Source organism: Mobula birostris, chromosome 1 (genome assembly GCF_030028105.1).
Source record: "Mobula birostris isolate sMobBir1 chromosome 1, sMobBir1.hap1, whole genome shotgun sequence".
Taxonomy (NCBI): domain Eukaryota; kingdom Metazoa; phylum Chordata; class Chondrichthyes; order Myliobatiformes; family Myliobatidae; genus Mobula; species Mobula birostris.
Window position 1 is genome coordinate 234343639 of NC_092370.1, and position 13573 is coordinate 234357211.

Genomic DNA, 13573 nt, shown 5'->3' on the forward strand with positions numbered 1-13573 from the left:
TATATATATGTGTGTGCCTAATTAAATCTTCTGAATGGTACTGTACATAAAGTAGATATTTTAAAAAGTGAAATATAAATAAACATCTGACAGACTGGAAAATCAGATACACACAAAATGCTGTATAGACTTCTGTGGAGGGAACTGGATGGTCATCTTTTCATTTGGACAGTCAGTCAGTGCGGTGCCATCAAAGTCCCAATCTGCCAGATTATTGGAGTTTTCCTGTGCTTGTGGTCGACTCATTCTTCCAACAGTGGTTGGACATAAGTTCCAATGCATGTCCCTGATTAACTCCATGCTTTTATATTCTCTCTTTCCCTCACCCCTCCTCATTTCTTCAGACCTATAGACCTCTGAGATACTTGCTCTCCTCAGATTCAGGCTTCTTAGCCAAGCTCTCAGCTACACTCTGGAAGTTCCAGCTTCTGCAGTTTTATTTTGTTGTTCAGATGTTTCAGCATGGACTAGATGGGCCAAAAGGCCTGTTTCTGTACTTTTCTATGACTCTGTGACAGATCGGTGTCTTCTGGTTACCAAGTTTCCGAACATCATGAGGTTCCCTTGAACGTTCTGTTCTTGGAACAACTGCTCTGAACTGAGATTGCGTTATGTTGAACCTACTGTGAACTGAGCCTGGGTGGTCTGTACATTGACAGAGATTCTGGGTTTTATGGTCGTGATGTTCTAATTATGGGAAAATTGGTTTAGTGGAATTCCATTGGTCTGCTACTCTTGAAACTCTGGGCAGATTTTCTGGACTTCAGCATATTATTATATTAATATTCCATGGCTTATTTCCTGGCATAATTTACATATTAATATTTAACTATTTATGGTTTTATCACTATTTAATTATTTATGGTTTTATCACTAATTATTTAAGGTGCAACTGTATCGAAAACCAATTTCCCTCGGGATCAATAAAGTATGACTATGACTATATTCCAATAATAGAAACATAGAAACATAGAAAATAGGTGCAGGAGTAGGCCATTCGGCCCTTCGAGCCTGCACCGCCATTCAGTATGATCATGGCTGATCATCCAACTCAGAACCCTGTACCTGCCTTCTCTCCATACCCCCTGATCCCTTTAGCCACAAGGGCCATATCTAACTCCCTCTTAAATATAGCCAATGAACTGGCCTCAACAGTTTCCTGTGGCAGAGAATTCCACAGATTCACCACTCTCTGTGTGAAGAAGTTTTTCCTCATCTCGGTCCTAAAAGGCTTCCTCTTTATCCTTAATCCTTAAACTGTGTAAATAATAGAGTATTTAATGCCCCTTTTCTTTAGATTTTAGGCAGTTGTTTGAAAAGAGCAAGTTCTTAGCATGGTAAAGAAGGTAAATGACACACTCGCCTTCGTTAATCAGAGTGTTTGTGTAAAAGTCAAGGTCATGTTACAGACTTTGGTTAGACCAACATCTTGAGTACTGTACAAAACTGATTGCCACGTTAGTTCAGAGTTCAAAGTAATTTTATTATCAAAGTACATATACTGTATATCACCATATAAAACCCCGAGATTCACTATCCTGCAGGCGTTCTCAGTGAAAACAATAACCATAATAGAATCAATGAAAGACCACACCAACAGAGGGGACAACCAGTGTGCAAAAGACAAAAAGAAAGGGAAAAAATAAATAATAATGATAACAATAATTATGAACAAATAAACAATAAATATTGAGATCATGAGATGAAGGTGAAAATGAGTCCATAGGTTGTGGGAACTTTTCAATGATGGGGCAAGTGAAGATGAATGAAGTTATCTCCTTTGGTTCAAGGACCTGATGGTTGAGAAGTAAAAACTATTTCTGAACCAGATAGTGTGAGTCCTGAGGCTCCTGTACCTTCTTCCTGATGGTAGCAGTGAGAAGCGGGCAGTAGGGGTCCCTTATGATAGATGCTGCTTTCCGCGACTAAGTTCCGTGTAGCTGTGCTCAATGGTGGGGAGGGCTTTACTTGTGATGGAGTGGGCCACATCCATTACTGTTTGTAGGATTTTCCGTTCAAGGGTATTGGTGTTTCCATACCAGGCTGTGATGTAATCAGTCAATATACTCTCCACCACACATTTATAGAAGTTTGTCAATGTTTTAGATGTCATGAAAAATCTTTGTAAACTACTAAGTACCGTACTTCCCAGAACAGGACCTCCGAAATGATAACACTGAGGAATTTAATAGTGCTGACTCTCTCCACCTCTGATCCTGCAATGAGAACTGGCTCATGGATCTCCAATTTCTCCTCCTGAAGTCAATAATTTTGCTCCTTGGTGTTACTGACATTGAGTGAGAGGTTGCTGTTGTGGCACCACTCAGCCGGATTTTCAATCTCCCTCTTATATGCTGATTCATCACCACCTTTGATTCGACCAAGACAGTGGTGTTGTCTGCAAATTTAAATATGGCATTGGAGCTGTGCTTAGCCTCACAGTCATAAGTGTAAAGCAAGTAGATCAGGGGGCTAAGCACACAGTCTTGTGGTACACCTGTACTGATGGAGATTGTGGAGGAGGTGTCATTGCCAATCCAAACTGACTGGGGTCTGCAAGTAAGGAAATCTAGGATCCAATTATACAAGGAGGCATTGAGGCCAATGTCTTGAGCTTATTGATTAGTTTTGAGGGGACGATGGCATTGAATGCTGGGCTGTACTTAAAAAAGAGGGTCCTGCTGCACGCACCTTTGTTGTCCAGATGTGCCAGGGTTGAGTGAAGAGTCAATGAGATGGCATCTGCTGTGAACATCACAGGAAGGATGAAAAAAAAGTTCTCAGCAAATCTCACCTGTATGATACTCAGAAACAGAACCTGGAAATCTGAAGAGAAAACAGACAATTCTGGAAATGTTGTCCTCATGGCCGGCATAGACATCGTGGGCTGAAGGGCTCCTGTGCATTCCAATAATAAAATTGTCACCAAGTGTTATTTATTAATTGATATGGACCAAACACGGGCAAATGAGACCAGCTTGGGTGGGCGTAACTGCGCCATGGATGGTCCCAAGCCCGGCTGTGAAAGGAGGAGAGTAGGACATTCGGCTAGCAACCCCATCACGTTCAAACCCAGTGCCACTGAAACACCAGCAGAAACTCTAAAGACCTCATCCCTGGGAGAGGCAGGGGAAGATGGGCTGCATCTGAGATAACTTGAAGGACTGGTCCAGGACAGCTGCTGTCGATGGCCTATGTCCCAGTAGGGGTGATGGGCTCAGGTAAGTAATTAAGTTAGATAGGCACCTTGGCTTGGATGGCATGGACTAGATAGACTGTTGGAGTTTGTTTCTGTTGGGTTATTAGTCTATAATTCTAAATGAAACGTGGATAGAGTCAAAAGAGTCCCACACCATAGAAACATGCCTATCATTAGAATCTATATAATGACAATATAATCTATTATTCTGATATCGACTTGTATCTGGACCATAGCCCTCCATGACCCTCGCATCCATGTACTTATACAAACTTCTCAAATGTTGGGAAGTTTAGATGTTAATCGGAGGGAATTGCTGAAACGGCGGACGATGGGATAGCGGATCACAGGAGGAGCTGGAGAGTGACGCGATCACATTTCGAACGCGAAACCTAAGCCAGATGTGGACTTCGTCACCCGCCCCGAGGCAGGTTCCCAGCTCGGCGTCCGGTCGCTGCCCGAGTTCCGCTGAACCCGTTGCTGTTCCCCGGACCACTAGCGACACGGCTGAACCATGAGGCTGGTGGGGAAGCCCCTCGCCTCGCTCCGGGTCCTCCTGCCCGACCGTCTCGGTTCGCTGCTCGCCCGGTGCTGCTGCACCGTCAACATTTCGGCGTTTATGCCCGAGGCGACGGCTTTCGCCGGGGTCCGGGACTACCCGGCTCTGCGGCAATTCTCCTTGCAGCAGGCCGAGCGGTTCTGGGGGGCGCTGGCCAGGGACCGGCTGTCCTGGATCAGCCCCTTCCACACGGTAAGCGACTGTGACCTGTCCCGCGGCAAGATCCGATGGTTCGAGGGCGGGCGGCTCAATGTCTCGGGTGAGTGTTTCTGAACGCGGCGGATCTCGTCTCGCGCCGTCCCCTTTGCTCCCTCTCCTTCCACCTTGCTCCCCCGTCCAATTTGCCCTCCTCCCCACCCTTTTTGACTCCCACCACAATGTCCACTTTGCCCCCTATCTTCTTCACCCTTCCACCCCGTCCCCTTTGCCCCTTCACCCAGTTCCCTCCTCCTTTTCGATCCTTCCCACTGCAAAACCTGTTTTCTCATTTTTTTTACTCCCGTTGTGACCTCCCTTACCCCTTGCTCTCTCCTCCCCCCCCCCCACCATCTCCGTTACTCCTCTCTCCCACCTCCCGATGTCACCCCTCTGTTCCACTCGTCCCTTTGCTGTTTTGAAGGCTCCGTTAAGCTGCGGAAACGTGTCAGATCACTGGCCTCTTGTCAGAACGGGAAAGGGTCAGAAAACACTCAGGTTTTGAGCTGCAGGACAAGGTGAAGGGTGGGAATTGAAATGAACTTTTGACCCGATGAATTAGGAGCAAGAGGAGGCCTCATCATACAAAGACATCCCTTTAGTACTGAGATGAAGAAGAATTCCTTTAGCCAGCCAGTGGTGAATCTGTGGAATTCATTGCCACAGACAGCTGTGGCAGCCAAGTCATTGGGCATATTTAAAGCGGAGGTTGTTATGTTCGTGGTTGGTCAGGGAATCAGAGGTTATGGGGAAAAAAGCAGGAGATTGGGGTTGAGAGGGAAAATGATGGAATGGCAGAGCAGACTCAATGGGCCGAATGGCTTAATTCTGCTCCAATGTCTTATGGACGTTATTGCAAAACAGAGAAGGGGAGTTAGTGTTGTTGGCCGGTAAACAATCATAGAAAAATATGCCACAGAAACAGGCCCTTCGTCTCATCTAGTCTGTGCTGAACTATTTAAACTGGCTACTTCCATTGACCTGCACCCAGACCATAACCCTCCTTAATTAAATAATGAAGACTAAATCACTGTCTCCAATCTGGTTGCTCTGGACTGATGCTGTGGGAGCTACAAGTGTGCCGTTTTACCACTGCACTTCCTACAATGCAATAATGGTCACATGTATTGGTGTAAAACTCCTTGCAGTATTCTGAGATTGTGAAAGAGGGAAATTAAATCAGCCATTTATTTTCCTTCATAAATCAAAGTATTGAGTACAGGAGATGGGATGTTATGTTGAAGTTGTATGAAACTTGGTGAAGCCTAATTTGGAGTATTCTGTGCAGTTTTAGTCACCTACCTACAGGAAAGATGTCCATAAGGTTGAAAGAGTATGGAAAAAACTTACAAGGACATTGCTGGGACTGGAGGATCTGAATTATAAGGAAACATTTAATAGGCTAGGACTTTATTCCTTGGCACATAGAAGATTGACAGGAGATTTGATTGAGGCATACAAAATTATGAGGGGTATAGATAGGGAAAGGCAATCAGGCTTTTTCCACAGAGGTTGGGTGGGGCTAAACTAAAGGTTATAGGTTAAAGGTGAAAGGTGCAAATTTAAGGGGAACATGAGGGGAAACTTCTTCATTCAGAGGGTCATGAAAGTGTGAAATGAGCTGCCAGCACAAGTGGAGCATGTGAGCTCGATTTCAAGGTTCATGAGAAATTTGAATAGGTACATGGATGATAGGGGTATGGAGGGTTATGGACCCAGTGCAGGTTGATGGGAGAGGGCAGTTTAAAAGGTTCGGCATGGACTAGATGGACCAAAGGGTCTGTTTTTGTGCTGTACTTTTCTATGACCATGATGGTATGGTGGAGAAGACTCAATGAGCCAAATGGCCTGATTCTGCTCCTATGTCATATGGACTGAGAGTTCCAATGAGCCCTGACCCTCTGAAAAGGGAAAAAAATTGACCTGCTCCACGTGCCTTTAAACAGTTCTCTAGATTCTCCCTACAGCAGGGCTTCCCAACCTGGGGCCCGAGGACTCCTTGATTAATGGTATTGGTCCATGGCATAAAAAATCTGATTAATCTGGGATCAGGTAATGGGGGAGATAGTTAGAGCAGTGGTGTGCTCCGTATGCAGTATGTGGGAGGTCAGGGTCAGGGTCAACACACCTACAGAAGGTGCATCCAGCTGCAGCTCCTATCGGAGCGAGTTAGGGAATTGGAGCTGGAGCTGGATGAACTACGGATCATTCGGGAGGCAGAGACAGAGATCGATAAGAGTTATCGGGAGGTAGTCACACCGAAAAGACGGGAGGTAGGCAACTGGGTGACTGTCAGGAGATGGAGGGGGAGCAGGCAGAGAGAGCAGAGCACCCCTGTGGCCATTCCCATCAACAATAAGAACACCGTTTTGGATGCTGTTGGTGGGCATGACCTACCAGGAACAAGTTGCAGTGGTCCTGTCTGTGGCACTGAGGTTGGACCCTCGACTCAGAAGGGGAGGAGGGAAGAGAGGACAGCGGTAGTGATAGGGGATTCTATAGTCAGGGGGGCAGATAGGAGATTTTGTGGGGGAGATCGGGAGTCTCGGATGGTATGTTGCCTCCCTGGTGCCGGGGTCCGGGTCATCTCAGATCGGGTGCAGGTTATTCTCGAGAGGGTGGGCAGGAATCCAGATGTTGTAGTCCATGTAGGGACCAATGACGTGGGTAGGAAGAGTGAGGGGGTCCTGTGTGGTGAGTTCAGGGAGTTAGGTGCGAAGCTGAAGGGCAGGACCTCCAGGGTAACAATCTCAGGATTGCTACCTGTGACACGAGCGAGTGAGGCGTGGAACAGAAGGATTATACAGATCAATACGTGGCTGAGAGGATGGTGCAGGAGGGAGGGCTTCAGCTTTTTAGATAATTGGGCTTTGTTCCAGGGAAGGTGGGATCTGTTCCGACGGGACGGTTTACACCTGAACTGGAGGGGTACTAACATTCTTGCAGGAAAGTTTGCTAGTGCTGCTTGGGGGGGGTTTAAACTAAATTTGCAGGGGGCAGGGATCCAGAATGTGAGAGAGGATAGCGAGATGAGGTATAAAGGACAGGTGGGGACTACACGGTTCCGGAATATTAAGTGTGAGGTAGAGAAAGGTGAGACGGAACGAGTGATAAGGAAGATACATGTGCAGAGGGATGGTCTGACGGAGCATGGAGTTAAATGTGCAGAAAGAGTAGGTAAATTTAAGAAGGACAACAAAATTCAAAGGGCGTATAGCCCGGTGAGAGTTCGGGGAGCTGGGTTATGCACAATAGGCAGTGATTTAAACAGAGAGGGGAGAAATGGGTTAAAAATTCTATATCTGAATGCACGAAGTGTCAGAAATAAGGCGGATGAGCTTGAAGCTCAGGTGCGAATGGGTAACTATGATGTTGTTGGGATAACGGAGACATGGCTGCAGGGGGATCAGACCTGGGAATTGAATGTACAAGGGTATATGTGCTATCGAAGGGACAGAAAGGTGGGCAGAGGGGGTGGGGTGGCCCTGTTGGTGAGGAATGAGATTCAGTCCCTTGCAAGGGGGGACTTAGAATCAGGAGAAGTAGAATCAGTGTGGATAGAACTGAGGAACAGTAAGGGCAAAAAGACCCTAATAGGTGTTATCTACAGGCCCCCAAACAGTACCATGGATATTAGGTGCAAGTTGAATAGGGAGTTAACAATGGCATGTGGCAAAGGAAATGTCACAGAAGTTATGGGGGATTTCAACATGCAGGTGAACTGGGAAAATCAGGTTGGTACTGGACCCCAGGATGGGGAGCTTGTAGAGTGCCTACGGGATGCATTTTTGGAGCAGCTTGTACGAGAGCCGACCAGGGATAAGGCTATTCTGGATTTAGTGTTGTGCAATGAACAGGATTTGATAAGTGATCTTGAAGTAAAGGAGCCATTAGGAGGTAGTGACCATAATATGGTAAGTTTTTATCTGCAAGTTGAGAGGGATAAGGGCAGATCAGAAGTGTCAGTATTGCAGTTGAACAAAGGAGACTATGGAGCCATGAGGGAGGAGCTGGCCAAAGTTGACTGGCTGGATATCCTAGCAGAAAAGACAGTGGAACAGCAATGGCAGGTATTCTTGGGAATAATGCACAAGGTGCAAAATCAGTTCATCCCCCGGAGAAGGAAGGATTCAAAGGGGGGAAAGTGGCCACAGTGGTTGACAAAGGAAGTCAGAGATAGCATAGCATTAAAAAAGAAGTATAACAGAGCTAAGGTGAGTGGGAAGACGGATGATTGGGAAATTTTTAAAGAGCAACAGAACTTAACTAAAAAGGCAATATGGGGAGAAAAAATGAGGTATGAACGCAAGCTAGCTAGGAATATAAAGAGGGATAGCAAATGTTTTTTTAGGTATGTGAAGAGAAGGAAGATAGTTAAGAACAATGTTGGGCCCTTGAAGAATGAATTGGGAGAAATTGTTATGGGAAATAGAGAAATAGCAGACGAATTTAATAAGTACTTTGGATCTGTCTTCACTAGGGAAGACACAAGCAATCTCCCAGATGTATGGATGGGCCAAGGACATGGGGTAGCAGAAGAACTGAAACAGATTGACATTAGGAAGGAAACGGTGATGAGTAGACTGATGGGTCTGAAGGCTGACAAATCCCCAGGTCCAGATGGTCTGCATCCTAGGGTACTAAAGGAGGTGGCTCTGGAAATGCGGATGCATTGGTGATCATTTTCCAATGTTCCTTAGATTCAGGATCAGTTCCTGAGGATTGGCGAATGGCTAATGTTATCCCACTTTTTAAGAAAGGAGGGAGGGAGAAAACAGAGAACTATCGCCCTGTTAGCCTAACATCAGTAGTGGGGAAGATGCTAGAGTCCATTATTAAAGATGAAATAGCAACACATCTTGATAGCAGTGATAAGATTGGGCCGAGCCAGCATGGATTTACCAAGGGCAAATCATGCTTGACTAATCTATTAGAGTTTTTCGAGGATGTAACCAGGAAGGTAGACGCGGGAGATCCAGTGGATGTGGTGTACCTTGACTTTCAGAAGGCATTCGATAAGGTACCACATAGGAGATTTGTGGGTAAAATCAGAGCTCATGGCATTGGGGGGAGGATATTGACATGGATAGAGAACTGGTTGGTAGATAGAAAGCAAAGGGTAGCAGTGAATGAGTGTTTCTCGGAATGGCAGGTGGTGATTAGTGGGGTGCCACAGGGCTCGGTATTGGGACCACAGCTGTTTACGATTTATGTCAATGATTTAGAGGAAGGCATTGTGAATAACATCAGCAGGTTTGCTGATGGTACTAAGCTGGGTGGCAGTGTGATGTGATGAGGATGTTAGGAGAATTCAAGGTGACTTGGATAGGCTGGGTGAGTGGGCAGAAACTTGGCAGATGGTGTTTAATATGAATAAGTGTGAGGTTATTCACTTTGGGAGCAAGAACAGGAAGGCAGATTATTATCTGAACGGTGTGGAGTTAGGTAAGGGAGAAATACAAAGAGATCTAGGAGTACTTGTTCATCAGTCTCTGAAGGTGAATGAGCAAGTGCAGCAGGCAGTGAAGAAGGCTAATGGAATGTTGGCCTTTATTACAAAGGGAATGGAGTACAAGAGCAAGGAAATCCTTTTGCATTTGTACAGGGCCCTGGTGAGACCGCACCTGGAGTACTGTGTGCAGTTTTGGTCTCCAGGGTTAAGGAAGGACATCCTGGCTGTGGAGGAGGTGCACCGTAGGTTCACTAGGTTAATTCCTGGGATGTCCAGACTGTCTTACGCAGAGAGGTTAGAGAAGCTGGGCTTGTACATGCTGGAATTAAGGAGATTGAGGGGAGATCTGATTGAGACATATAAGATTATTAAGGGATTGGACAAGATAGAGGCAGGAAATATGTTCCAGATGCTGGGAGAGTCCAGTACCAGAGGGCATGGTTTAAGAATAAGGGGTAGGTCATTTAGGACAGAGTTGAGGAGGAACTTCTTCTCCCAGAGAGTTGTGGAGGTGTGGAACGTGCTGCCTCAGAAGGCAGTGGAGGCCAATTCCCTGGATGCTTTCAAGAAGGAGCTAGATAGGTATCTTATGGATAGGGGAATCAAGGGTTATGGGGACAAGGCAGGAACCGGGTATTGATAGTAGATGATCAACCATGATCTCAGAATGGCGGTGCAGGCTCGAAGGGCTGAAGGGGGATCTCCTGCCCTAGAGGAAACATTATCCCCACATCCACTCAGTCACGTCAAGCTGCTTTTATTCTCACTCTGAGGAACAGGTACAACAAACAAACTTGCTTGCAATATCATCACAGGCACGTAGGCACAGACCCACAGAATATAAATTATGTAAGACAGTGTAGAGATTTAAAAAATTCTGCCATACAAAAACGAAAAACACAGTTGGGGCAAATCCACTGTAGTGCATTAGGGTGATCTATCGTGTTCTGTTGCTGAGGTGGGATTAGAATTGTACTGGGCATAGGAAAGTAACCATTCATGAATCTGGTGATGTGTGGGAATTCAGGCTCATGTACCTCCTGCCTGACCGTAAGCAGGAGATCACTCAGGATCTCATATTTCTGTCCTTCGTTCACATTCCTCTGAAATAGTGCAGTTCTATGCCTTACACACCCAATCTTCCCTCATAAAGTAACCACCCTTTCAGAATCAGAATCAGAATGTTTATTATCACTGACACATGTCATGACATTTGTTGTTTTGTGGCAGCAGTATATAAATTACTACTAGTTGCAATAAGCAATATGCATATAAAATAAGTAAGTTGTGCAGGAAGTGAGGTAGTGTTGATCATCCTTTCAGAAATCCGATGATGGTGGGGAAGAAGCTGAAATGTTGAGTGTGCTTCAGGCTCCTGTGCCTCCTCCCTGATGGTAGTAATGAGAAGAGGGCATGTTCTGGATGGTAAAGGTCTTTAACGATGGATGCCACCTTCTTGAGGCACCCCAACAATTGTTGAGGTTCAAAGGTTGTGCTTGAACCCAAGCTGTGGAAGTCCAGTGTGCAAATGCAGCAGGCAATTAGGGACTTTCTGACGAGTGGATTTGATTATAGAGATAAGGAAGTCTTAGTAAAACCTAAATAAAACCAGGAGTATGGACTGAAGTTTTAGTCTCCTTCTCCATGGAAGGACGTACTTGGGAATTCACCGGACTGGTTGCAGGGATGGTAGGTTTGCCATATGAGGAGAGGTTGAGTAGAGTGGGACTGTACCCTTCACCTTCTCCTTCTTAGGCCCTTACATCCCAGTATAACTTAGGCCATCATTGACTTCGGGTCTCCATCATCTTAGAATGGGACTGCATTCCCTGGAGTTTTGAAAAATGAGAAAAGATCTCATTTAGCCCTTTCTAAAAGGGCTTGGCAGGCCAGATGTAAAGAGGACTTTTCCCCTTAGTGAAGATCTAGGACCCAGCCCCACAGTTTGGGAACAAAGCATAGTGTTTGGAACTGAGATCTGGTAAACTAGATCAGCAACTTTGTCGATGACACCAAGCCTGGGGTCATAGTAAATAGCGAGGAAGGCTGTCAAAACTTGTGAATCAGCTGGAAAAATTGGCTGAAAAATGACAGCTGGAATTTAACACAGGACAAGTGTTAAGTGTTGCAATTTGGCACCATGGTCCTGGAGGAACATTGTTTTGTTTTCACTGTGTACTGTACCTGCAGCTTATGGTCGAAATGAGAATAAACTTGACTTGACTTGACAAACCAGGGTAGGGCTCTGAGGTGTGTGGTAGATCTGGGAATGCAGTTCCATAATTCCTGGAAAGAGGCATTACAGATAGATAGGATCATAAAGAGATCTTTTGGCTTCATAATCAGGGCATTGAATACAAGCATTTGGGATGTTATGTTGAAGTTGTGCAAGATGTTGTTGAGGCTGAATTTGGAGTATTGTGTGCAGTTCTGGTCACCTACTTACAAGAAAGATGTCAATAAGCTTGAAAGAGTGCAGAGAAAATTTATAAGGATGTTGTCAGGATTTGAGAACCTGAGTTAAAGGGAAAGGTTGAAAAGGTTAAGACTTCATTCCCTGGAGTGCAGGAGAATGAGGGGAGATCTTATAGAGGTATACAAAATAATGATGGATATAGATAGAGTGAACATATGCAGGTTATAAAGTTGTTATTAGTTTGCTCAATCTCTGGACCGCATCCAATACTTTAACATCCTTTCCTTTGTAAGAAGGCTAGCACTATACACAGAACTTGCAGGTGTTTCATGATCCGAAGTATAATCTCTCAATAAACCATAACGTTTTGTTCCTCATTTCTTGTTGTAACCTGCATGTCAGCCTTTTTCAGGCTGCTGAGTTAAACTACTCAGATCCTTCTGCATCTCTGAGCTTGACAATCTCATGCTGTTTAGTTAATATGCTTTCTTTTCTGCTTATGGTTCCTTGTTTCCCCACATTGTACTCTATTTGCCAGGCTGTTGCTCCTGTATTTACCTATCAAGTTCAAGTTTAATAATCATTCAGCCATACATAAATACAGAGAAACAGCATTACTGCTGGGCCAAGGTGCAAAACACAGCACCAACAGTCATACATAACACAAGGCACATATAAGGTAGCAGTAATATACAGTCACACCGAAAAATATAGTCCAAGTCCATGACTCCCTGAGGGTTGCAGCAGTCTGCAGTCGAACACAATACATCTTGTCTTCTGCTGAGCAAACACTGGAGGGCAGTACCAACTCCAGCTTGGACACCACAATGCACTGCCTCCAGTACTCCAGTGGAGTGTCCGACTCCGACGCCTCTCCCTGGGCGGCTGCAAACAGGCATCACCGTGACTTGGGGACTAGTAGCCATGCAACTCCCCCGCCATTTGTCAGTAAACCAATGAATTGGAGTTGTGACATTCCACACCACTGATGTCCAACAGGGTCTTGTGATCACAGGAAAAGTGACTAGGACAATCACTTGCACTCCACATCTCATTACAAACTGTAATGAGGAAATAGAGAGGCCCCTACATCGTACTGATTTACCAGTATCCAGTTGTAGACTATTTCCTCATGACAGTTTCCTTCCCCATCTTTGCATTGTCAGTTAGTTTAGCAATCATATTTTGGTGTCCTCATCTAAGCCATTGATCCTTGTAGCACTCCTCTCATTAACGAAAAAGGTCCATTTATGCCTCGTCTCTGTTTCCCTTTGGGGATACTCAGCAGGTCAGGCAGCACCTATGGAGAGAGGAAAAAGGGTTAACATTTTATGTTGATCATTCATCTTCAGGACAGAGGTTTAGATTTCCAGCATCTGCATAGTATTTTCAGAATAAGGGGAATGTCTGTGACATGCTGGAGACCCAAGAAAGACTGAATGGCAAAAATGTGAGACCAACAGGCCCTTCAGCCTGCGATGTTGTGCCGACCTTTTGACTTAATCCAAGATCAATCTAAACCTTCCCTCCCCCGTATTGCTGCATTTTTCTTTCATCCACATGCCTATCTAAGAGTCTCTTAAATGTCTCTAATGTATCTGCCTCTCCCACCACCCCTGGCAGCACGTTCCGCACACCACCACTCTCAGTGTGTAAAAATAACTACCTCTGACATTCTTCCCTATAATTTCCTCCAATCATCTTAAATCATGCTTTGTAGTATTAGCCATTGCACTCTGGGGGAAAAGGGCT

General features: G+C 45.3%; 1 protein-coding gene across 2 annotated transcripts in view; it reads left to right on the plus strand.

Moving 5' to 3' along the window:
- Positions 1 to 3599: 3599 nt before the first annotated feature.
- LOC140205884 (acetyl-coenzyme A synthetase 2-like, mitochondrial) overlaps positions 3600 to 13573 on the plus strand; it is an 88587-nt gene continuing 78613 nt past the window's right edge. The window contains exon 1 of one of the 2 annotated variants that reach the window (XM_072273735.1): positions 3600 to 4017. In XM_072273735.1, the coding sequence (XP_072129836.1) occupies positions 3714 to 4017 (304 nt within the window). In that variant the 5' untranslated portion in view covers positions 3600 to 3713. The remainder of the gene's footprint in view (positions 4018 to 13573) is intronic. The other variant, XM_072273728.1, reaches the window with a different exon arrangement.